Consider the following 23,948-nt stretch of genomic DNA (forward strand, 5'->3'; position numbering starts at 1 on the left):
GAACTAGAGTTGTAGTTTTGAGTCACCATGTGTGTGCTGGGAAGTGAACCCAGGTCCCGTGTAAGGGCAGCACGTGTCCTTTACTGCTGAGTCATGTCTCCATGACAAGAGTCTCATGCAGCTCTCGCAAGCCTCGGATGCAGTATGTGGCCAAGGATGATCCTTTCCCTGGCTCCATCTCCCAAGTACTGAGATTACAAGTACGGGCTGTGACACCATGCTAGGAGGGGAAGTGGTCTCTCTGTGACTGTATCTTTATTCCAGAGCTGCAGGTTATTCCAGGTTCCTTCTGGGAATGACACTTAGGCCACTTGGTTATTTTTTTTTAACCAGAGCTCTTTGTTAGCTTTTTTGATGTATTAAGCATTCTATGATTGTGTCAAAACATTTTTAAAAATTTAGTAATACTGTATTTATGTATTTTAGCAATTACATACTTGTATATTTACCTTGAGCATATCCATCCCCTATTCCTCGCATTCTCTTCCCCCAGGCCCTCTCCGTTGCATCATCTCCCTACTTCATGCCCTCATTTAAAAAAAAAAAAAACCAACCTCACTGAGTCTTATTAGAACTGCCCACATGTTCTGGGTGTGGTGCCATCCACGGGTGCATGGACAATCTACCAGGGACCACACCCCAAAGAAAAATTGACTCTCTCTCTTCCCCACCAGCCACCCACTGCAACTCCACAGCTAGGGGCGAGAGCGCAGGAGCCTCAGCCCCATCTCCAGCCATATTGTCTGGCTTGATCTCGTCCTGGTAACCGTGGGTGCTATGGGTTCTTGAGCGGAACCTCGGTATCATGTCAGGAAGGCATTTTCAGCCCTCCTTCCCCTCCAGCCCTTGCAGTCGCTCTATCCACTCTTCTACGCTGTCTCTTGGTCCTTCTGAAGGAGGAAGACAAATCCACAAGTCCTGTTTAGGGCTGAGTGTGCGACAGCCACTTCTTCTCAACTCTTTGACCAGTTCTGAGTCTCTGCCGTAAACACTGCCCACCACAGAAAGAATCGCTCTGACCAAGGTTGCTAGTGGTACTAATGTGTGGGTGTAAACAAAAGTATTATAAGGAAATTTGACAAGATGACCATTTAGCAAAACTGTTATAGTAAGGTCCCCCTATGGCCTACGACCTCCCCAGCTATGAGCTTTTCAGCAAGTTTACAGGCCCAGTCACGAACTCTTTCCTGGGGAGCAGGTCTCAAACCCAAGCAGAAAGCTTTCAGTTACTCCCATAACAGACATGCTACTTCTACAGTGGATATGTCTTGCCTGGCAGGTCAGGATTGTAAAATCCAGCGCTGGGTAAGACCATTGGTATCTTTCCTCCCCCGGTGGCCTGAGCAGCATCTTCTATAATTATGAGATTAACTGGCAGAAACTCCAGATGTAGGTGGGGTTTTCTATTCAGCCAGCCAGCTTCCAAATAACCACACAGAGAGTTATTATCAATTATGAGACTTATTAATTATAAATGCTCAGTCAATAGCTTAGGCTTATTACTAACTAGCTCTTTCAGCTTAAATTAACCCATATTTCTCATTTATGCTGTACCAAGTGGCAGTGCCTTTTTTCAATGCAGCATGTTCATCTTCTGCTTCCTCTGCCTTTGGCTGTTGACACTTGTCTCTGCCCTTCTTCCCATCATCCTCTCTGCCCCCAAAATCCTGCCCAGCTATTGACCATTCAGCTTTTTAGTAAACCAGTGAGAACAACACATCCTTACAGTGTACAGAAGATTATTTCGCAGCACCCAGAATGTTCCAGATTGACTTCTTGCCACCTGTCTTCAGCAATAGGGTCATAACATCTAGTGATGGTGGGCAACCAAGAGCAATGAAATAGCCTAGGTTGATCTAGGGGCCTCCAGGGCCTCCATAACCAATAACTTATAGGAAGATATCCTATGCCTAGCACTGTGGTATTTTTGTTTAATAACCCATGTTTCTGGGAGCAGCAAACTCAAACTTCTTTGCTTTTTAATTTTTAATTATCTTACAAAATGGTAAGGTTTTAGTTATTTATACATCCTTCATTTTGGTGAACCCACTCCCTTGCTCCTTCCTCTCCCCCATGCCGTTAACCTCCAGGATGCTCCTCTGCCGTAATATCACATGTCTGCAATCCTCCCCACCACGAAGAACTCTGGCCTCTGCAGATATTCCAGGTTAAACACACAGATCTAAAGTAAAGATGCAAAGCTATGATCCGCATACGAGACATAAGATCCTCCCTCTGTGAGCTCTCTGTAGAGTTCAGGATGAGCTCACACTCAGTCTTTCTGCCTGTGTCTCCCAGGAATACGGACAAGTGTCACTGTGCCCGTCCCAAAACATGTTCTTACTCTTTACAAATTAGCTGTCCTAATATCACACTTAAGAAAGAATAGCCCAATGTCATAATAGCCCAAGGTCATGAGCCTATGAAAATCCTTATAGCAAATGGATAATTTCTATTTTTTAGACAGAAAAAGGAAACTTTTTATTCAAAATTCAAAATTTATTGCTTCACAATTACCCTTTTATCCAACCATGCCAGTAAGTTAGTAAAAGGAATCATCTATCAAATTTGTGTTTAGAGATACAAGTATCATATGTCTAGGTTTAATGACCCCTAGAAGTGAAGCCGACCCATGGGCTATATAGCCAGGCCCTCCTCCATCCAGAAGCTGGCCAGTGAAAGGAACAACTCTGCCTTAGGCAGGGGACTTACCTGGCCTCTCTGCCCAAAGATTGTCAAGTTGGAACTGGACACTAAGGATCTGGTGTCCTGCCCCTCCAGAGCATCCTTGGCATCTGTTTCCTGCTGAGGAAGCATTGACTTCCTCGGGCATGCCCAGCTGGCCCTCCTGAACCTGGTTCCTGTATGTCTTGCTGTCTAGTCTTGGTGACTCTGAACAAGGGAGAAGGGGCAGAGACGTTCGTTTATGAGTTTCTGTTATTTACTTGTTTGATAAAATACCATGACCAAAGCAACTTATAGCTATAAGAGTTCCTATGAACCAATGATTCCAGAGGGTGAAGTCTGAGATGCCGGAGTGGAGGCATCGTGTTCAGGGCAGGAAGCTGAGAGCTCACATCTTGAACCAGGACCTCAGAAACAAAGCACTCTGGGAATGGCCCTGAGGCTTTGAAACACTCTTCCCCCTGCCAGGCCTCACCCCCCCTAATAGCACCACCATCTCAGGACCAAGTATTCAAACATCTGAGACTATGGGGGACATTTTCTTTCAAACCACCACAGCAGTCGGATCCTAAGGAGCAAACCCTCAGTGACAGAATTCAGAGGGGACAACAGAAATCTGCATGAAGAAGAAATGCATACAGCTGCTGTCTGGTGGTCTGAAGCCCAGCCCAGGGGCAGAACAGACCAGCAGGTCAGAGCAGAGGCCAGCAGGCCCCTCCCACAGGTCTCTGAGGCTCATTCCCCTCTCTATTTCTCTGGCCTGCACCTGTGCCTCTTTTCATCCCCGACAAGCAAAAGAAACCCTTGGCTTCCTCCTACCTCCGAAGCCAGGTGGTGTAGTAATAGGAGCGGTGGGCTGTGTCCCGCCACCCAGCTAGCTTTACCCGAAATAATTACACGGACACTGTATTCTTTTAATCACTGCTTGGCCCATTTCTATCTAGCCTCTTCTAGGCTAACTCTCGTACCTGGACTAGCCTATCTCTAATAATCTGCCGTAGCCTACAAGGTGGCTTACCAGGGAGATTCTAGCCTACGTCCATCCTGGGTCAGAGCTTCATCGCATGTGTCTCGGAGAGCAGAGCTCTCGCATCTGCCCTGGAGATGGGAGCATGGCATCTCTCTGAGGCATCTGCCCCCGAGAGGAGAGCTGTCAAGTCTGAGCTCACTTCCTCTTCCTCCCAGCATTCTGTTCTGTTTACTCCACCCACCTATGTTCTAAGCTATGAGCCCAAGCAGTTTGTTTATTACTTAACCAATGAAATCAACAGATTGATATATGACACTCCCACATCAAGGTGGGAACAGGCTGTGGTTTTCAGAGTTCTGTAGTGACTTTGACCCTCATTAAAACAAACATTCCACGGGCTAAGCTGGGCACACAGAACCCGGTGCCATTGCAGGACTCCCTGTATGTCGTGTTCTGATCTGTGCTCACCTTTCTATCTTCCACTGTGCCCTAGGTTGCTCCAGTTAAACCCTCTCGGCCAAAAAGGCACCTCTCTCCTGCTGGCACCATTGAAAGTGTCAACCTGGACGCCATCCCCCTGGCGATTGCTCGTCTGGACAACAGTGCTGCCAAGCACAAGCTCTCTGTGAAGCCAAAAAACCAGAGGGTGTCACGGAAGCACAGGTGGCTTTCCCAGGTGTGTAGCATCCATCTTAGCTGGTGAGGCAGGTGCCCTTGCTTGCCGGGCACTAATTGTACGCTGTGGGAGAGCCATACTAAACTATATGTCTCTCCCTGTTGAAACTCGAGTGTCCAGCAGTAAGAAGCCTGCATATCCTCCAGGGCCCAAGGCTGGGGGACCTCAGGGTGTTGCCGTTAGAGGGGTGCAGAAAAGCAGGCTGGCTCAGCTTAACCGAGGTTTTCTAGGGTGGGCTTCTAAGTCACAAGCTTCAGGGGTCAGTAATGAAATCTAAATCTCCCTTTGCTCATCTTCCTCATGCTGGCAGGCTATTGCTTTCCCTGTTGTTAATTCCTACTAAGAAAAAATAATTTTGGAGATAGAAAACGAAGGGGCTAGAGGGCAAAATAAAAATATTTTTTGCTCCATCCCCTCAAATGCTCCTCTTTTGTATGACCAGTGCCTGAATTCACCTGGGAAGGAGCACATTTTAACCCCCCACCGTGAATGTCCTATATATACTGTTTGATCTGTGGTTAATGTACGTATACATTTTGTGATAAAGTTTAATTCCTAAACTAGTATGGTAAAAAAAAAGATTTACAACAATAATCACTTAGAGCAATCATAACGACATGTTATCCAGTTGCCCTTAGAGAAGAGACACGGTGGGGCAAGACCTTGGATAGCAGGGATTTAGTTGCTGCTCTCACTGGTAACAAATGTCTGAGAAAAGGAACTGAGGGGAGGCTTTATTTTCCCCGACAGTTTGATTATAGTGGCACATGTCCCTGAAATCATGGCGGCAGCCGTGTGAGGCAGGAAGCAGAGAGAAACATTAGTGCCCAGCTCCCTTTCTCCTCTCTCTCCATCCTATGTCTACCCTAGACCTCAGCCCTTGGAATCGCTCCCCCCACACACCACCAACACCACCATATTCAGGCTGGGCCTTCAACCTCGGGCCCTTCTGGAAACACCCAGAGGTGTGTCTCCATGGTGATACTAAGTCCAGTCAGGTTGACAGCGAGAGCTGACCATTGTGGGCAGCTGCAGGCACCTCTGTCTGTATTTGGAAACACGTGTCCTCCTGCGATTAAGAGATCTGAGCTGTGGCAGGGACAAGTTGGGGCTCTGTGGGAAAAGGCTAACTGTTTCACTTTCCTGTGCCAGGATCGTCAGAATGAGCCAGGCAGCTTTGAGAGGCAGCCTTCCCTGGACCAGAACGGGCAGCCGGGAGAAGACAAGCACATTTGGCATGAAGAGGAACCAGAACCTCTGGATTCCCGCGAAGACAAAAGACTCCAGGAAGAGTATTGGCGGGAACTTGAAGCCAAGTGCAAGCGACAAAAAGCCGAGGCAGCTGAGAAGAGGCGCCTGGAAGAGGAGAGGCGGCAGGCACTGGAGAGGAGGCTTTGGGAGGAGAGTCTCAGAGAGGAGCTGCTGGAAGAGGAGGAAGGCAAGGAGGAGGAGCTGCAGCTAGAGGCAGGGAAGGCACCTCCAGGCGAAGGGCAGCAGTCTGGTCTGGAGGAGCGGGGAGGTACAGAGTTGGGGGAAGCTGATGGCCCCGCGAGCCTGGAGGCTGAAAAGCGTAGGCATGAGCAGGAAGATGCTGAGAGGCATGAGGAGGCACTGAGGCAGTGTGAGGCCGAGAGGCAGGAAGAGGAGCTGAGGCAGCGGGATGCCCAGAGGCAGGAAGAGGAGCTGAGGCAGCTCGAGGCCCAGAGGCAGGAGGAGAAACTGAGGCAGCTTGAGGCCCGGAGACAGGAAGAACTGAGGCAGCTCGAGGCCCAGAGGCAGGAGGAGAAAATGAAGCAGCTGGAGGCCGAGAGGCAGCATGCTCAGGAGGAGGAGGCCAGGAGGATGCTGCAGGACCTCAGGCAGGAAGAAGAGGAGGAGGCCAAGTGCACAGAAGAGCTGATAGGGTGGGAAATGGAGGCGCAGGGCATGGACGAAAGCCCGCGGAGTCCAGGAGAGAGCCAGCCTCGGCTAGCGGAGTACACTAATCAGCAAAGCCCATTGCAGCGGGACCTTGAGAAGCCAGAGGAACAAGAAAACCTCGAATCAGTGGGACAGAAAGAGATGGCCCAGGAGCAGAAGGAAGAGGCTAAGATGACCAGCGAGCCAGATGGGCAGAGGGAAGACTTGGGCACGGAGTGCAGTGATGTAGACGTGGAAGGGAGAGAAGCCACTCAGATAGATATCCCCCTGCCACGAGAGGTGCAGATGGGCAGAACGCTGGCCTCAGAAGACAAGAACGAAGCTGTCGCTGCAGATAAGGACCGAGATGTGGAGGAGCTCCGGTGGCAAGAGGTGGAAGAGCGGCAGACTATGCCCCGACCCTACACATTCCAGGTGTCCTCCGGGAATAGGCAGATTGTCTTCCCCAAAGTCAACCTGAGCCCAGTGACACCCGCCAAGGACGCAAGCCTGGCTCCGGTGGCCCAGGAACCACCTGTGCCCAGTGGTGCCACCCCACACGCCCTGCCCTCGGCGCTCAGCATCCCACACACGGCCATTCTGGTCACTGGAGCGCAGCTCTGCGGCCCAGCGGTCAACCTGAGCCAGATCAAGGACACGGCGTGCAAGTCCCTTCTAGGCCTGTCAGAAGAAAAGCGGCAGGTGGATATCCCCACGGTGGAACCCAGGGCCACCAGCAGCAAGGCCAGGCCTCCCCCGGAGTCGCCGAGCAATGCCACTGCGCTAGCCGAGTGGGCGTCCATTCGATCCAGGATCCTGAAGAACGCAGACGGTGACCAGCGTGGTGACAGAGAGCCGGCCCAAGCCGGGGACGAGCCCACTCCCCGAGCGCGGTGCGATTCCCGAGGGAACATGCGCAGGACGCAGCCAGTCAAGTTCTCCATCATGCCGGCCTGGCAGAAATTCTCGGACGGAGGCACAGACACTTCCAAACAGAGCCTGGACGGTGGTGAAAGCATGAGGAAAAAACCCGGGCCAGCAGCAGGTGAAGAAACAATGTCTCAGCCTCTGCCTGCGGCTCCGGAGCCTCGGAAGTGCCTGGAGAAGCAAGAGGTGCGCCAGGAGACACCAGACACCACTGACGGATGCAAATTTGCCAAAGACCTTCCATCTTTCCTCGTTCCAGGCCTGCCTTCTCCGCAGAAATCTGCTTCCCGCACAGGGCCCACGACCACTTTGGACAGTGAGACCGCGAGTGATGTGGGAAAGCCAGACCTTGTGATCTCAGGAGGTGAGGAAAAGGCCTCGCCCTTCGGAATAAAGCTGAGAAGGACCAACTACTCCTTGCGCTTCCAGTGTGACCAGCAAGCCGAACAGAAGAAGAAAAAGAGGCACAGCAGCATGGGAGACACTGTGGATGGTGGCACTCCCGCAACCGGGAGCGACCCTGGAGAGAAAGAGCCTGAAGCTGTGACCCTCAAGCCTGGCACATCCCATCCCCAGGAGAAAAAGCCAGCCCTAGCCCCTCGAAGGGACTCTGCCGAAATCCCTTCTAGCAGTCACTCTGTTGCTGTAGCTCAGTCAGGGCTGCCACAAGGTAGCCAGACCCCAGCTCCAGGGCAGGACAAGGCAGCAAGCAAAATGCCACCAATGCAGAAGCCGGCCCTGGCTCCCAAGCCTACCAGCCAGACGCCACCTTCATCCCCGTTCTCCAAACTCAGCAGACCTCACTTAATAGAGCTGCTTGCTAGGCGTGCTGGGAAGGTGGATTCCGAGCCGAGTGGGGCGTGCAGGGAGAGCCAGGAGAGCAGTGATAACCAGCCACCCTCACCATCACTGCCGGAGGAGCTGAAGGGACAGAAGAGGGTCGAGGAAGAGGTGCCATCAGCTAGCCAGCAAGAGAGACCTTCCTTGACTCCTGAGACAGGCAGAAAAGGTACGTGGCTGCAGATTGAATGCTCAGTTTCATTCAATGGAGAGGGAATTGAGAGGGAGCCCGGGTCACTGGCTCTGGGAACACCTTAGAAACAAGTTTGCCTGAATCAGCCCCTTTCCATGTTATGCATCCTTTGAACTGAAACGTAGCCCCAGCTAACACAGATAGAATTAACCTTTTTTTTTTTTTTTTTTTTTTTTTTTTTTTTTTTTTTTTGTTTTGAGACAAGTTTTCTCTGTAGTTTTGGAGCCTGTCCTGGAACTAGCTTTTGTAGACGAGACTGGCCTCGAACTCACAGAAATCCTCCTGCCTCTGCCAAGTGCTGGGATTAAAGGCGCGTACCACCACCACGCAGCTATCATTAACCATTTTGAGCAAGTCTGTAGAGGTGATCAGAAGGAGAGTTTTCTAGACCAGAGACTGCCTTCCTTCCGAGTGGCAGATGCAGGATGGAGGGAGAGAGTCAGGGCATCAGCCTTGGAACTATGGGGCTTTGCTGTGGTATGTAAAATCCCGTAGTGGTGTCTTAATCCCAGCATTTAGGAGACAGAGGCAGGTGGATTGAGGTCAGCCTGGTCTACAGCCTGAGTTTCAGAACAGCCAGGGCTACACAGAGGAACCCAGTCTTGAAGGAAGAAAGAAAGAAAGAGAGAGAGAGAGAGAGAGAGAGAGAGAAAGGTCAGAATCGTTGGCTCTGACTGCCTTTTCATACTAAACGTTTGGGATGGCTAGACAGCTGAATTGGCTTTTATGCTTCACAAGAATGTTCAACGAATCTTTCTAGAGATAAAGTTGGGACCGCGGCCAGGAAGCTTCTCTTTGTAAGTGTTTAGATTTGGAGTGGGTTTTGCTTCCTTGAGAGATGTTGGCTTGGTTGTTTGTCTTCCTTTATGGAAGCCCCTAGGGTACTGCTGTTGAGTGCAACATGTCAGAAACCGTAGATGAACATGGTTGTGTCTTTCGGCAACGTCAGAATGGGTCAAGTAACAACCAGTTCACAAGCCGTATCCATTTTATTGTTCGCTGCTTGCCAAGTAGTCTCTCTTTTCCTTGGCCATTGGCAAACCAAGTTCTCTTATTCCAATCTTAATTTACTAATATCAAATCCCACACCACACACTACACCTCAAACATAAATACACACACACACATGAACCCTGTGTGCCTGCATGGTGTTAAGCCTCAACCAGGTTCGAGGAGTCTAGAGATGCCTTATTGGAGCAGGGAGGTGATACAGCTATAGCATCACCGAGTAATCAGAGAGTAAAACAACAGCTACCCCAGTAGGAGGGGCTGGGAAGATGACTCAGCGGATAAAAGCACTTGCTCTCACAGAGAACCATGGTTTGGTTCCCAGAATGGCACCTCACACCTCTCTGTAACTCCACTTTGAGGGGATCCAGCACCTTCTTCTGGCCTTCACGCGCACCAGGCACACATGCAGTACACTTGCATGTAATGCAGGCCAAACAGCCATACACATAAAATAGAAAATAAAGTCTTGTATACACAGAGAGAGGGAGAGAGGAGAGAAACTGCTGTACAGAGCCATGTTGCCAGGGAAACAGAGTTTCATTGTTAAACCAGGCCTTAGACCTTAGGGTTGAGTCCAGCTGCAGAAACAGCTGGAGCTGTCTCGAAAAACCAAAAAAAAAAGAAACAGCTGGAGGTGAGGACCATGGAAAGGGTTTGGTGTCTTTATGGGGTACAGGTGAGGGGGCTGCATCCTTCTTCCATGTAGTGTGCTCTGTCAATCCTCGGGCTTGGTCTTTCTCAAATGATTTTAATATGCTCGTGTGTCCATAGGTTGCCTTAGGATTTCTATTGCTTTGATGACACACCATGACCAGAAAGCAAGCTGGGGAGGAAAGGGTTAATTTGGCTTACACTCCCGTGGGAAGACCAGAAAGGATCCTGGAGGCCATGGAGTGTTTGCTCCCACTCCTTCAGCCAGTAGCCGCTGAGATACCAGCCCACTGGGGCGTGGCCTCTCTCCCTTTAAAAAAAGTGGCCACTTCCCTCTGCTAGCGCTCTGGCTTCCAGCAAGTGGGCTCCATTCCTGATTGCATAGAGGGCTGTTGTCTGGGACGGTGATCTGTAAGTTTTTCCCCCTTAAAATAAATAACCTCTCTAATAATCTAATTCCAAACTGGTGTGGGATTGTTTGTGACTTACACCTTCAATGGAGGGGTACTCCTTATGGCTTGCTCAGTCTGCTTTCTCATAGAACCCAGGACCACCAGCCCAGGGATGAGACCACCCACAATGGAGTGGGCCTCCCCCATCAATCACTAATTAAGAAATGCCCTGCAGTTGAATCTTGCAGAGGTTCCCTCCTTTCAGATAACTCTAATTTGTGTGTGAAACTAACATAAGACTAGCCAGCACAACTGTGGTTTGTTACCAGGTGGTTCTTTTTCCTTTTAGGAATAAGCCTATCAGTCTTCCCCGTGGGTAGCGCTAGACAAGCAACTTTTGAGTGCATGAGATGCAGAGCCGTCCTGCGTCTGCCTCTGTCCTCAAAATGGAGCCCAATACTGCTTGTGAAATGGAGTCACCTGGGGCAAGGCACAGATTGAGAGCCACTGTCTACTCAATAATGCAGTAACGTGGAGCAAGGCATAGCATGATCTCAACAAGTCCTTTTCATCTTCATTCTTCCACTTTAGAGGTTTGGTGGTGGCATCTTCTGTTCAGCCATGCATCCATAAGGATGGGCTCCAGCAGCCCCCAGATCATTTCCTTTAGTTCTGACAAAGTGGGCTCCTCTGGCTGGGGCAGGCCGGCTCTCTTCAGTTGACTCCAGTGCTTTTCTCTTTAGGACCTTTCCTCTCCCCCCGCCCCCCCATTTTAGGAAGCCATCTCTAGACTTAAAGTGCTTAATATACTTAGTATACAGATTAAATCTCTTGATAAGAATCATGCCCTTGGGCTGGAGAGATGGTTCAGTGGTTAAGAGCATTGCCTGCTCTTCCAAAAATCCTGAGTTCAATTCCCAGCAACCACATGGTGGCTCACAGCCATCTGTAATGGGGTCTGGTGCCCTCTTCTGGCCTGCAGGCATACACACAGACAGAATATTGTATACATAATAAATAAATATTTAAAAAAAAAGAATCATGCCCTTAGCCAGGCATCATGACGTACACCTTTACACCCAGCACTCAGGGTCGGCAAAGCAAGTTCCAGGACAGCCAGGTCTACAAAGAGAAACTGTCACTGGGGGGTGGGGGTGGGGAAGAATCTTATCCTTAATTTTCTTATTTACAATGGTGCCAACAGCACGCAGAGTAACAGTGTAGCCTCTTCTAGTTTTGCTATAACTTCTGGGGCCATTCGTTTTTAACATCTCATAGATGTGGCCAAAGGAACAACTCCATGTTTTCTAAATGGCCCAGAGAATATATCCAGGGCGCTTCTCCTCTTTACCCTTGTTTTCCATTTTGGTGAATTACTGGAAGATGGTGGTTCAGCCCAAAAGACAAGTCCTCTCTAAATGACCTGTTTATGTCACATGTTTTCCTAGGCGGGCACAACTCCTTGAGAGTAGCCTGTAGATCTTTTCCTGCAGTGCCGGCTATTTGATGGGTGAGCTCATGTTTTCATCCTGGCTTTAGCTTTTGCAGTATTGGCAGTCCCTCTCAGCCTCATCTCTCCCCCATGAAGAAAAGCCCATTTGTCTTAGATCTCTTTTGCTATCCTGTTTTTAAATTGTCTACCTTTTGAACTATGGCTGAGTCTATCCTAGTCAGCAACTGCAACTCGGCTGCTACCAGCAGCGGCTAGGCTGCAAGAGCCTCAGCCTGAGGAAATTCGTTCCCTCAGGTGCTGACTCTTTCAAAACTACTAAGAGGACTTATCTAAATCTCTCTCCTGCTAGAGAATTCAAGATTCAAAGGCTGAGGTAGAATCCTGCTCCCCAGAGAGGCTGAATAGCAAGCAGCTTACTTAGCTTACCCCCTGGCATCTCCCAAGAAGCCCTTGTGATTTTTCTCCCCCCACCCTTATAAGCCCTTCTCCACCTGGCTCCACCCCACAATTTCTGGTCAGCTAGTTGCTGATGCAGTCTCTGGCCTGCAGGTGAATTTTATTTAATCGAACACATCTTTGCATCATTAAACAAATGTTCCAGAGCATAAACAAAAGTAACACACCTCATAATAATATTCTATAACACTCTTTGATTTTTTGTAACTTTCTCTCTAAAACTATTACCACCCCAGTTTCTTCCCTGGTAGTCGGATTTTGGCTTGTCAGACTTCAGATTAAATAGGCTTGGCATGGTGGCACATGCCTTTGATCCCAGTACTTGGGAACCAGACGCAGATAGATCTCTGAGTTAGAGACTAGCTTGATCTGCATAGCCAGTCCCAGGCCAGCTGGAGCTGGTTCATTGATTAAGATCTCATACCACTGTTACAAGGACCAGAGTTTGGTCACCAGCACCCACATTGGGCAGTTTGCAACTACTTATAATTCTGTCCAAGAGGATCCAATGCCTCTGACCTCTGTGGGCGTTGTGAATATTACAGCTCTGATCTGCAATGGTATCCTGACTTATGGGGAAGCCAGTCTATTCTTAGAGCCACCATAGGACAGCTCTGGACGGGTAGAAGTGCAATAGGAAAGCTCTGAAGGCTGAGGCCGCAATAGGAAAGCTCAGCCCTGGAGGGAGAGGTATCCTGGCTTGTCGGGAAGTCAGGCGATACCTGAAGCTGGGGTGCGGTGGAACGTCCTAGCCCTAGCTGAGCTATCTGCTGCCACCCAAGATGTTACTTCTTTTGCTACACTCTGCTAAAGGAGAAGCCCCTGCAGAAATGTAGCAATCTCCCCCCCCCCTCCAAGAAAAGCTCTTACTGTTTTCTGCTCAGTCTTGCTCAGCAGTGATGGTCTTCTGTTCTGCTCAGTCCTCCTCAGCCCCCCACTAAGGGAACATTTCAGTGAGATTCTTCTTTTCTGTTCGGCTCAGCCTTGCTTAGTCCTTCTAAAAGAACTTATCAGCAAGGTTTTTCTGCTCGGTCCCATAAGGGACGTCTCAGCAAGGTTCTTCTATTGTGCATCTGCAAATGAAGATCTTCACCCAAGACTCTTTTAAGAGATTTGTTTGGGAAGGAGGAGTCCAGGCGAGTGGCTGCCTCTGCCACAATGGGGAAAGACAGCACCCCAACAGAACTGGCAGGGGTGGGGGCACTTATATAGGGCTTCTTAGAGGTGGAGTTTTCCCAGCGAGATTTTTCTGCTCAAGGATTGATTAGTTTTCCTGCGCAGGGATTGGTTAGTTTAGTTAGTCAGGGGCAGAGTTGGCTCTGGTTTCAGGGGCAAATTGTGTTTCTTTCACTGGCCTTTTTAAAAGATTTTTGCTCTTGTTTTGGGGCTGGGGCATATTTTTTTCACTGGCTTTGGTTCTAGGTCCAAAGTGTGTTTCTTTGGCTCTGATTTCAGAGTCAGGATGTTTTTTCTTTGGTTCTGGGTTCAGGGCTAAAGTATTTTTTTTCACTGGCTCAGGTCTCAGATCCAGGGTGTGTGTGTGTGTGTGTGTGTGTGTGTGTGTGTGTGTGTGTGTGTGTGTGTGTGTGTTTCCCACTAGCTCTGGTTTCAGAGCCAGGGTGGGTTTCTTTGGCTGGCCCCTTTTCCATTTTCAGGCGTTTACATGCGTAATCTTTAAAAGTGACAAATTAAAAATTTCATAATTTCTTCACCCCTATGAAATGTCTTACACATTTTCTAGGACATTCAACCAACTTTGAAGACCGCTGGCTAACAAAGGAGCCTGCCTTCCAGAGGCTATGTAAGGACAGTAGGATATCCAAAAGAAAGTCTAGTCTTCAGCTACCATCTGAATTTTCCCATGTCCTGGTGGTGGCTGTTTGATGGTCTTGTACCATGAGGGTCCATAGTAGGTGGCCCTGTACTGTAGAAAATGTGACAATGTAGCAATGATTATTTTGTCACAAGCTTTGGGAAAATCCTTGGTTGAGGCTCAAATAGGAATCCAATTTGAATGTCCTGTTATGGTCGTGGGAGCCAGACCTAATAAGCCTTTACACTTAGTCTTTTAGAGTACGTGGGTAGTATATCAGTCTTATAAAATATGACCCGTAACCCCAGGCTACTCTACAGAAACTGCAGTTCTCAGGAAATAAGACTTCCTTCCTTTTTCCTCTTAAAAACAATTTGTCTTTTTAGTTTCTGTTTGTGTTTAGGTAATAGATGGCAAGACACAAACACTGTGGAGTCTGAATTCCCCTCAGCAGCTACCTCAAGTATACAACACCGCTGGTTTTTTGTTCTTCAAACACTGGGGTGCCATAAAAAACATTTTTTGAGAAGAACGTTTCTGTTGCTAAAAAACAAAGCCCACAAAAGCAATGAACCACATACTGCCTGGGTCTCCCATAAACTTTGATTTTTATCACATTGGCAATTTTATTTTCTTATAAAGTAGTTCCACTTTAGGGAAGAAAAACACCCATTTTCCTGTTAGTCAGAGATGTCACCTCCCAGCCAATGGGATCCCTTGGGCACCAGCATAGACGTCATACACCTATCAGGAATTATGCCACAGTTTTATGGGAAGAGACGCTAAGCCAAGTGCTAATCGCAGCAAACGTCATCTTCTTTCCTCTGTAGAGAAGCCCATGCTCCAGAGCAGGCACTCTGTAGATGGCTCCAAATTAACAGAGAAAGGTGAAGCTGCTCAGCCGCTGTGGATAACATTGGCGCTGCAAAAGCAAAAGGGGTTTCGTGAGCAGCAGGCGACCCGAGAGGAGAGGAAGCAAGCCCGGGAGGCCAAGCAAGCAGAGAAGCTCTGTAAAGAAACTGTGAGTAGCCCTCCCTCTCCGTTCTCAGTGCTGCCGTCCCAAGCCGAGCTTAGCTCTTCTCCAAGTCACGCGAGGTCATTTTTAAGATGCCACCCGGAGGTGCTGTTTATAGAGGGCAGGGAAGTAGAGAAATTGACTGCCTTTAAATCAGGGAAGCATTTTTTAAGCAGCAAATTTTAAATTTAACTTGGTTTTACTATGCTTTTACTATGCAAGCCTTATTCGGCAGGATCTAAGATGGATGTATTTACAGCAGCTCCCATACTGTGCTTACAGGAGTGTCCCTGCCCACTGATCTGAGGTTTCACTTTCCATGGTTTGACTTGTGGTCAATCATGATCTAGAAATATTAAGTGGAAAATTCCAGAAATTCATAGGTTTAAATTGCCCATTTTGTATGATGAAATCCCTTGTTCTATTCCCAGAGACAAGAGATACTTGTTGCAGGGAGCTGCTTGTTCATCCTGGCCACCCGAAGCCAAAATAATCACACAGAAACTGTATTAATTAAATCACTGCTTGGCCCATTAGTTCTGGCTTCTTGTTAACTCTTACATATTAATTTAACCCATTTCTATTAATCTGTGTATTGCCACGTGGTGGTGGCTTACCAGATGAAGTTCCGACCTGCATCTGTCTCTGGTGGCTCCATGTTCTCTGACTCTGCCCTTCTTTCTCCCAGCATTCAGTCCAGTCCTCCCCGCCTAAGTTCTGCCCTATCAACAGGCCAAGGCAGTTTCTTTATTCATTGGTGGTAATCACAGCACACAGAGGGGACTCCCACATCAGACACTCTTTGTCCAGTGTTTGGTATGTAAAATGAATTTAAAAATTAAGCTGATGCCAAGGAGCTGGAAAGGCCTTCCTGGGGCGAAAGCGCTTGGCTTCGTAACAACAATCACAGACTGAAGGGAAGGAAACAGAACAATCAGCGTTTAGTTCTGCCCCTGGCTTTAGACATCCCACAAGGATCTTAGACTGATCCATCTTGGAGAAGGGAAACTACTATAAGTAGGAGATAGGGAAGTGAGTTTGTTCAGTGGGCAGAGTATATCTGGAGCCTTCTTCTATGACCTGACTTTCTGATCATCTTGATGGGGCTCGTCCTGGAAAGTAACTTCCCGTCCTTGGTACAAGGCACTGGGGGCCCTCACTGGAGGCCTGCCCTGAACACACCACTCACAGGTGCAGCCCAGTGGTGCAGCCCAGTCCCTTCGTGGCGGGGCTGAGAGGTCATGCCCTGAAAACATGCTTTCTCTGTGCTAATGCAGGTCAGTGTCAGCCCGCAGCCCGGAAGCAGAGCCGGTTCCCTGCACAAATCCGCCACTCCATCAGAAGAGAAGAAGCCTGAAACTGCAGTGTCCAGGCTCCAGCGCCGAGAACAGCTGAAGAAGGCCAACACTCTTCCCACATCTGTGACAGGTAGAGCGCCGGTACACCCTAGTTTGCCTGAGAGCAGCTTTATTCCCTGTCATGGAGTGACATAGCATCTTAGACATCACAGAGCACAGGCTCTCAAGACCCAGTTGTAAAACGCTGATGCTGATGCAGACAGCAGGAATTCCCCGGCTCTCAGGGGAGACAGTAAAATGCCTGTGCAGTCATCTCCTTAGAGTTTGCAGCCTTCGCTACCTTCCATGGTGTAAACACGTAAGCTGTGGCTGATTTGACACCAACTGGCTTGCCCCTAGTTTCTGAACATTCAATAGGGCAACATGAGTCATCACCAGTACCTCATTGCCTACCATCCACTTTTATTATTTATCATCTGTCTGTCTGTCTGTTACAGCAAGGAAGGGCATCTACCAGGACATTAAACAAAGAAAGAGATGAGTATAATAGGCTGGGGAAGGCGAGGTGTAAAGTTTAGGCAGAACTGACATAGAGCGATCCTGGGCTTGGAAGTAGACCCCAGGGTCCTGTCATCTGAAATGACAAGATTGGTCTAAGTGTGTGAAAGCCGCCACCTGGACCTCTGTGGAAGCTGGAGGTGGCAGCTGCTTCTCTGTCCCAGTGAGCCACAGCACCTCCACTGACAGGATCCCAAGAGGAGGTCTCGGGTCGCCTGACTTTGGAGAAAGTTTTCTCAGCACTGTGTCCTGGGTGTTAATAACAGTCATCTGTTTATAACAGATATAAAAAATGGCCCATAGTGGCCCACTATTTTCCTTGCTACAAGTCACTTGGAGGATGAATAGTTGTAATTGCATGAACTCCCAGGACATCTGCTTCCCTATGCAGCTGCATTATTCCCCAGGGGCGTGTCTCCAACACCCAAGCACACACCACTAGGCTTCTGCCTCCCAACGCTGAAGAATTCATTGCCACCACACTAGAAAATTAGTCTTCCTACATGTAAACACCGGGGAGATAGTGCAAACCGTAGCCATATCTAAGCCCCAGCCTCTCCCATTACCAACATTCAGGCGTCTGTACTGGCCTGTCCTTAGGGGCTTGACAGGATAGTCCTAGCTGCAGCTAAGAGCACCTCACTACTTTTCCCTTAAAAGGTGGGCCTTGACCATCTCTCCCCCTCTCTTTCTCCCTCCTTCCCTCTTTCTCTTTTTCTCTTCTGCCACTCATCTCCAGGGACTGATCTCTGCCCCCTTCACTGTCCAGACAGGCCGGTGTTGGATGAAGGGGCCCAGTGCTCTGTTGGAAAAGTGAGACTGTCGTCTGTAGACTAGGGTCCCGGCATGCCTCAGACCTCTGGTGGGCTCGAGGAAGCACCAGGAGGGCCTGCTGAATCTTGTGTCACCAATGTTAAAATTTATTTTAAAAAATGGCGCTAAGGAATCATGCCATACAACAGGACTCACATGGGAGGTCTACCAGAAGAGGAGAGAGAAGGGGCAGAGACCGGACCCTGGGGACAGGAATGGTGAAGGAGAGAGAGGTAGAGAGAAAAATCGATGGGAATGTAGTGAATGTGCACAGGGGGTGCTCTTAGTGGCTGTAACTGAGGACGTACCCTGTCAGGACCCCAAGGGCAGGCCAGTGCAGATGCCTGAATACTAACACGCATGCCTTGGCTACCTGTCTCCTGAGGTCTGGAGATGTGGACATATTAAAGGTTTCACTACCTAGTGGTAAAGTAGGAGTGTTCGTATACCAGAACTACCTTAGAACACTGATCTCTGGGCCCTCTAAGTATTTTCATTTGCTCTTACAATGTGGGTTCTAAATGTTAGACTAAGACTGAGATTTCTTTTTCATGAAAAGTGGAAGGTGCAAGGCCCAAGAGGTCATTCTTTTCTCTGTCCAGTTGGAAGGACAAAAGGATTATCGCACTTTATAATAATGCTAGCTTAATAGAGCCAGGAGCTGCTCTGTGGAGGAGGCAGCCTGCTATTGACTTCACCAATTTGCCAGGCCCCATGGCCCACACTTGTAATCTCAGCACTTGGGAGGCTGGGGCAGGAAGACCAGGAGTTCGGGACCATAGAAGTTCCAAGGCACGCACTATCATGCCTGGCTTGACTTTCATACTACTAAATAAGTCAAAATTTTGTTCTGGAGAGGGGACCACCTGTGAAATGTTTGCTTAAGGGTACAACATTTCAGAGAAGTTCAGTAGTACTTGCCTTTAATCCCAGCACTCAGGAGACATAGATGGATCTCTGAGGCAAGCCTGGTCTACAGAGTAAGATCCAGGACTGCCAGGACTCTTACACTAAGAAACCCTGTCTCAAAAAATAAGTAAATAAATAAACAAGTAAATAAATAGAAAAAAAAGGAAATCTGTTGTGTAACAGTTACTAGAGCTAACAGCCTACTGGATTCTTAAAGTCCTAAGAGCAGATTTTAAATGTTCTTATGTGTAATTCTGTGAACAGCTAGCTAGATTTTGGTGTTCTGAGGTGTGTGTGTGTGTGTGTGTGTGTGTGTGTGTGCATGCATGCATGCATCATTTCATGTATAGTAAGTACATATAATTCTATTGACTAAAATGTTTGTTTTTATGTGGTTCTTATTTCTCTCTTCCTTCAAACAACGCAGTGGAGATCTCAGACTCTGCGCCCCCAGCACCTCTGGTAAAGGAGGTCACCAAGAGGTTCTCCACCCCAGACGCTGCCCCCGTGTCTACAGAACCTGCCTGGCTGGCTTTGGCCAAGAGAAAAGCAAAGGCCTGGAGTGACTGCCCACAAATCATTAAGTAAACAGTGACTCTTTCCCATGTCTGTGGCCAGTTGCTGGCTCTTCTCTTGCCCTTTTTATTTATTTATTTTTTTATATGCGGTAAAGAAACCAAGTTAGGGAAAAGAAGCATGTTTTATAGGCTCTAAAATAATGTTTAGAAACTGCACTGGTGGTGTTCATTGTAAAGAGTGTATTTGCACAACCCTGGGTCCTGGTGCCTTGAGCTCCCCTAGTTCTCAAGAGACAGTTTTGGCTGAGGGACCACATGAAGCAAAATCTGCAAAGGAGAACTCAGGAGAGCCTGCCATGCCCATCTGTGCCCATCTAAATCTGCACAGGAGAGCTCAGGAGAGCCTGCCATGCCCATCTATGGTCCCCACATATACATGCACACCCACGCACCATTTCAGATTATATCCTTTTGCCAATCTATTACTCTTTTTTATTTTGATTCTCTACTCTTCTACCCCAAACATTTACCCTATGTGTTTGCATATGGAACAGTGACAGGTTCACATGTACATAAAACATGGTATCACTCTCCTGGATGCAGTGACTGGGAGAATAAGGAAAAGCTGGCCCCCAGCTCTGTGCCTATGTCTGGTTCTCATGACTTTTTTCCCACCCTAAAACCACAACGTAGCAAACCACTCATACTGACTGATCCATGGTGTACCCTGTTACAGCAGTGCCCTCTGTAAAGAGCAAGGACTGTCTGGCCCCGCTGGCTCCAAAGGAACAAACTCTGGGTCAGAGCTGTTGCTGAGGAGACCCCTCATGTAGCGCAGTGGCTCTCCAGCAGCCCGGGCGGCACTCCCAGATAGATCCTGGGAGAACAGGGCCTAGGATATAGATTTTAGGAGAAACCCTTCAGATGAATTCTGATGACATCCAAAAGTTAAGAACCTGGTGTAACCTAGCTTTTCACGTTATGAAGAGAAGGCTTGTCCACCCAAAGATGCAAATGTGAGACAAGAAAATAAAACCGTCACCCAAACCAGCCATTTATGTACGATAGTTTAGGTTGTTGGCATTACATGCCTCTGAAATTTCCCCTTGGCCTTAAGGGAAAATGAACAAGCCAAGATGTGTAACCTATTTGTTCTAAGGACTTCTTGTAGAGAATTTTTTGTTCCTTTCTTGTACTTGAATAATTCAGAGTCGAATGTTCCAAAGCATTTACAATGTAGAGCATTCACCTTGATACCTTTAAAAGAAGCATCTCAGAGTTTTACGTGGCCTTGTTATCATACACATGTGCATACAAGGGACTTGGCAGTGTCAAAGCCACATGTATTTATGTTTATTTCTCTAGATTTGCTTTACATGACACTAGACATACCAGCAAATGCCTACATACTGCTGGCGATCACTTTGTATTTCCCGGTGTTGGCATTGTTTCCTTTTCTAGGTGTAGGATCTTAGCCCAGTGCAGGGGATTCCCTCCCTTTTGGTCCCCTGCACTAACATATTTTATAGCATACATCACTCCTTTTCCTCTGTGCTTACTCAATATGCAATGTGCTGTCATTCTGTCTGCTCCACAGATGACAGGGATGCTGTTTACCATATAGAAACCATTTTCTCTCTAGAAACAGTGGCTCAGCTTCATGAAGCAGCTGGCCTGTGTGGTCAAGTGGATAGCTGTACTATTGCAAGTTGGACTTAGTATTATATTTACTGGACCTTCCGACTGTTAATCAATGTAACTTTTTTGTTGTTACTGCTATTGTAAGCAACTAATATTCCACTGCATGTTTCCCACACTGGTATTCATTTCTAAATCTTATGTGTAGACAATTGTTAGTTCAATGATTTCCTCACTGATAGAACACCCAAAGCCCTAGAGTTACAGAATGGGAATCTTCCCACACAAAGCCCTAGAGTTACAGAATGGGAATCTTCCCACACAAAGCCCTAGACTTACAGTGCCACAGTGATTCTTCCAAACTGGCTTCTTCCTCCATCCTCTTGGCTTTGGCCAGTACCACAGTCATGGCAGCGAACAGGACCAGAAATAAGATGCCTAAGGAAGAATAGGACTGGGCATGGTGACGCATGCCTTTTACCCAGCATTTGGGAGGCAGACACAGGTGGATCTCTGTGTGTTCAAGGCCAGCCTGGTCTACATGATGAGTTCCAGGCCAGCCAAGGCTACACAGTGGAGACCCCGTCTTAAAACAAATTAAAGAAAGACTAGTAGATGCGTTCATACTGACTCGATACCATGAGCCCACACACAGTACAAGATATAGCATAGTTAAAAATGCCCCACGGATATCTTTAAAGAAGAATCTACCGAGGAACAGGCGGTCGTCATTCTTGCTGAAAAAGCACATGCTCAACATTACATTTCCAAGTCACCCAAACCTGCACTGAGTACCAAGGAAGTGTTATTCTGCTTCAGTTGTGTTGCGCTTGTCTGAGCAACAAACTATGGAAAGTTCTGTGAAAACAAAAGTTCAAGACTTTTTTTTTTAATGAATGACTGCTATATTAAATATACAAGCTTTTTAAATTTAAACATACTTCTGACAAGGTTATATAGGTGATTAACCTCTGTTCATAGACTTACATATGGAAGTAGAGTTTTTGTTTACTTTAAAGATGTTTCAAGTGCAATTGTTTCTTATAAAACATGATTGATTACCATGAAATTCTCACTTTAGCTGATCATCTACAAATGTATAGTATGTATCCACCGTCTCTTCTCGTGATTTTAGTTTGCTTATTTTAAAGCAGCAACATTAGCTATAAGTGTCTTGCAATATTTTTACCAACAATAAAATTAAAGTAGATACTTAATAAAAATTCCTTAGTGTGATTTTAATATTATTTTGAGATTTTGGTTGTATACAGTTTGAATGTAAAAAAAAAAAAAATCCATTATTTAAGGGAAAGACCTTTCAATAAAATACTGACAAGACCTTTGGCACTGATGAATGTCCTTATTAAGCTGAAGCTGTGACTTATCCAGATGGCCATCTACGGGCAATCTCTTATTTACAGAGCTTTGGAAGAACAAGAAAGGTTCAAGTTTTTAATGCTACTGTGTTTATCCTACCTCCCACCCCACCCCAAATATCCAGTGGACGAACATATATATGAACAAGCCCAGATGTTTACCTCAAGTCCGGTAGGAAGTGAGTGGTCTCAGTCTCGGATAAAATGATCTTGCAGTCTTTTATTCCAGGTCACAGCCCAGCAGCATCACCCTCAGCTGAGGCCCGGCTACCACAGGCTACACCTTGGGCTCTGAGCAGCTGACCCGCAAAGACAACTTGGTGAAAACGGTGAGGTTGGCTTGGGTTGCACAGCGGGACTGATGAAGGCCAAAGTCACTGTATTAAGTCAAAACTCTGTGTGTGTGTGTGTGTGTGTGTGTGTGTGTGTGTGTAATATGGGCACTTTTGCCTGCTTAAAAGTACTAAATAAGGACCTAGAGATATAGTCCAATGGTGGAGTGCTCACCTCACATGAACAAAGCCCTGGGTTCAAGCCCGAGCAGTACACAATACACGTACATGACTCCCCTGCCTCCCCAGCTTTGAAATAATGAACCTAAGTTGATAAATAGAGCCTACCTTTAAAAACCTTTAACTCAGTCTACAGAGATGGTTCAGGTTAAGAGTTCTTGCCTCATACAGGGAACCCAGGCTCAGTTCCTAGCATCTACATGGTGGCTCACTCCAGCTCCAGAGGCTCCCACATATTCTTCTGGTCTCTGGAGGGAATGCATACACATGGTACACTTAGATACATTCAGGCAAAAACACCAAAGATAAAAATCTTTTTCAGTATAAAGTCAATGGTATAGTCTGTTTATAACTCAAAACATATTCCGATCCTTTCTTTTCCACAGAGATTTTTAGACCCCAGAAACCCACAAAACAACCTTAATATGTTAGGGTTCTCTAAAGAAACATAACTGATCAGATATATTTAGCTAGGTGGAGAGAGAAATGAAAGGCTATAGATATACTTATTGTGAAACCTAGAGCCTAACAGGATTGCTCCAGAGAAACAAGCAACTGATGGTCACAAAGGCAGAGATTCCAGAACTGGTTCATGAGGTTATGGAGACTGAGAAGTGCCACCACGTGGTGTTCGCACACTACAGACCTGCAGAACCCAGGGTATAGTTCAACTCAGATAAAGGCCAGAGGCCGCAAGACCAGGGAGCTGATGGTGTAACCTGCAGGCCTGAGAAGCAGGGGATACATTTGCTGCTGCTGCATTTCCTTCCCAGACCAGGAGCTCTGATGTCCAAAGGCATGAAAATGCCATGAGCCTTGCTCGAGAAGACAGTTTTCCGTCCTCTGCTGCCTTCTATGCAGACACTCACTGCTGGCTCGACTTCAAACGCTAGCCAGTTTACAAACGAGCTCAATCCACAGCAAGAACTATGTTTTACTAGCTGTCTCTGTTCACTTGTCCATGGCTGAATACCACAGACTGACTATAATAAATACACGTTTATTCAGCTCTCAGTTCTGAAATCTGAGGAGGTCAAGGACTGGTGGCCACATCTAGTTATGTGTCCCTTACTAATAGAGACCTTCTGCAGAGTCCCAACCAAGGTGATGCTGGACATCACATGGCAAAGCAGAGCACACAGGCCTTGGTCTCTCCTTACAAAGTTCCAGTCCCTCAGGGTCAGCAGCATCGCCCAACACATGCACATGCACGTGTGCACGCACGCGCGCACGTGCACACACACACACACACACACACGCACACGCACACGCACACGCACACACATCCTCATATAATCTTAACCATCTCACAAAGGTGCCGCCCCCAAAGTACCATAGTAGGGTT

The 23,948-nt window shown here is 47.5% G+C and overlaps 1 protein-coding gene and 1 long non-coding RNA gene across 7 annotated transcripts in view; one reads left to right on the forward strand and one right to left on the reverse strand.

Annotated features, from left to right (window-relative positions):
- The window catches only part of Kiaa1211 (KIAA1211 ortholog), a 217,024-nt gene extending 194,976 nt beyond the window's left edge, over nt 1–22,048 (forward strand). For all 5 annotated transcript variants that reach the window (XM_013350803.2, XM_026784982.1, XM_026784981.1 and 2 more), the window contains 5 exons: nt 4,149–4,331; nt 5,484–8,166; nt 14,797–14,987; nt 16,259–16,409; nt 18,987–22,048. In XM_013350803.2, the coding sequence (XP_013206257.1) occupies nt 4,149–4,331; nt 5,484–8,166; nt 14,797–14,987; nt 16,259–16,409; nt 18,987–19,147 (3,369 nt within the window). In that variant the 3' untranslated portion in view covers nt 19,148–22,048. The remainder of the gene's footprint in view (nt 1–4,148; nt 4,332–5,483; nt 8,167–14,796; nt 14,988–16,258; nt 16,410–18,986) is intronic.
- Nucleotides 14,820–22,834, reverse strand: LOC113457492. Of its 2 annotated transcripts, none has more exons than XR_003378048.1 (4): nt 22,712–22,834; nt 22,254–22,449; nt 21,055–22,138; nt 14,820–14,888 (listed from the first exon to the last, which is right to left on the reverse strand). It is a non-coding gene; the product is annotated as an uncharacterized LOC113457492 (long non-coding RNA). The 2 variants fall into 2 exon arrangements; XR_003378049.1 differs by lacking the exon at nt 14,820–14,888 and adding an exon at nt 15,823–15,892.
- Between the last annotated feature and the right edge of the window lie 1,114 nt (nt 22,835–23,948).

The sequence above is a fragment of the Microtus ochrogaster genome, linkage group LG1 (assembly GCF_000317375.1).
Source record: "Microtus ochrogaster isolate Prairie Vole_2 linkage group LG1, MicOch1.0, whole genome shotgun sequence".
Classification (NCBI taxonomy): Eukaryota; Metazoa; Chordata; class Mammalia; order Rodentia; family Cricetidae; genus Microtus; species Microtus ochrogaster.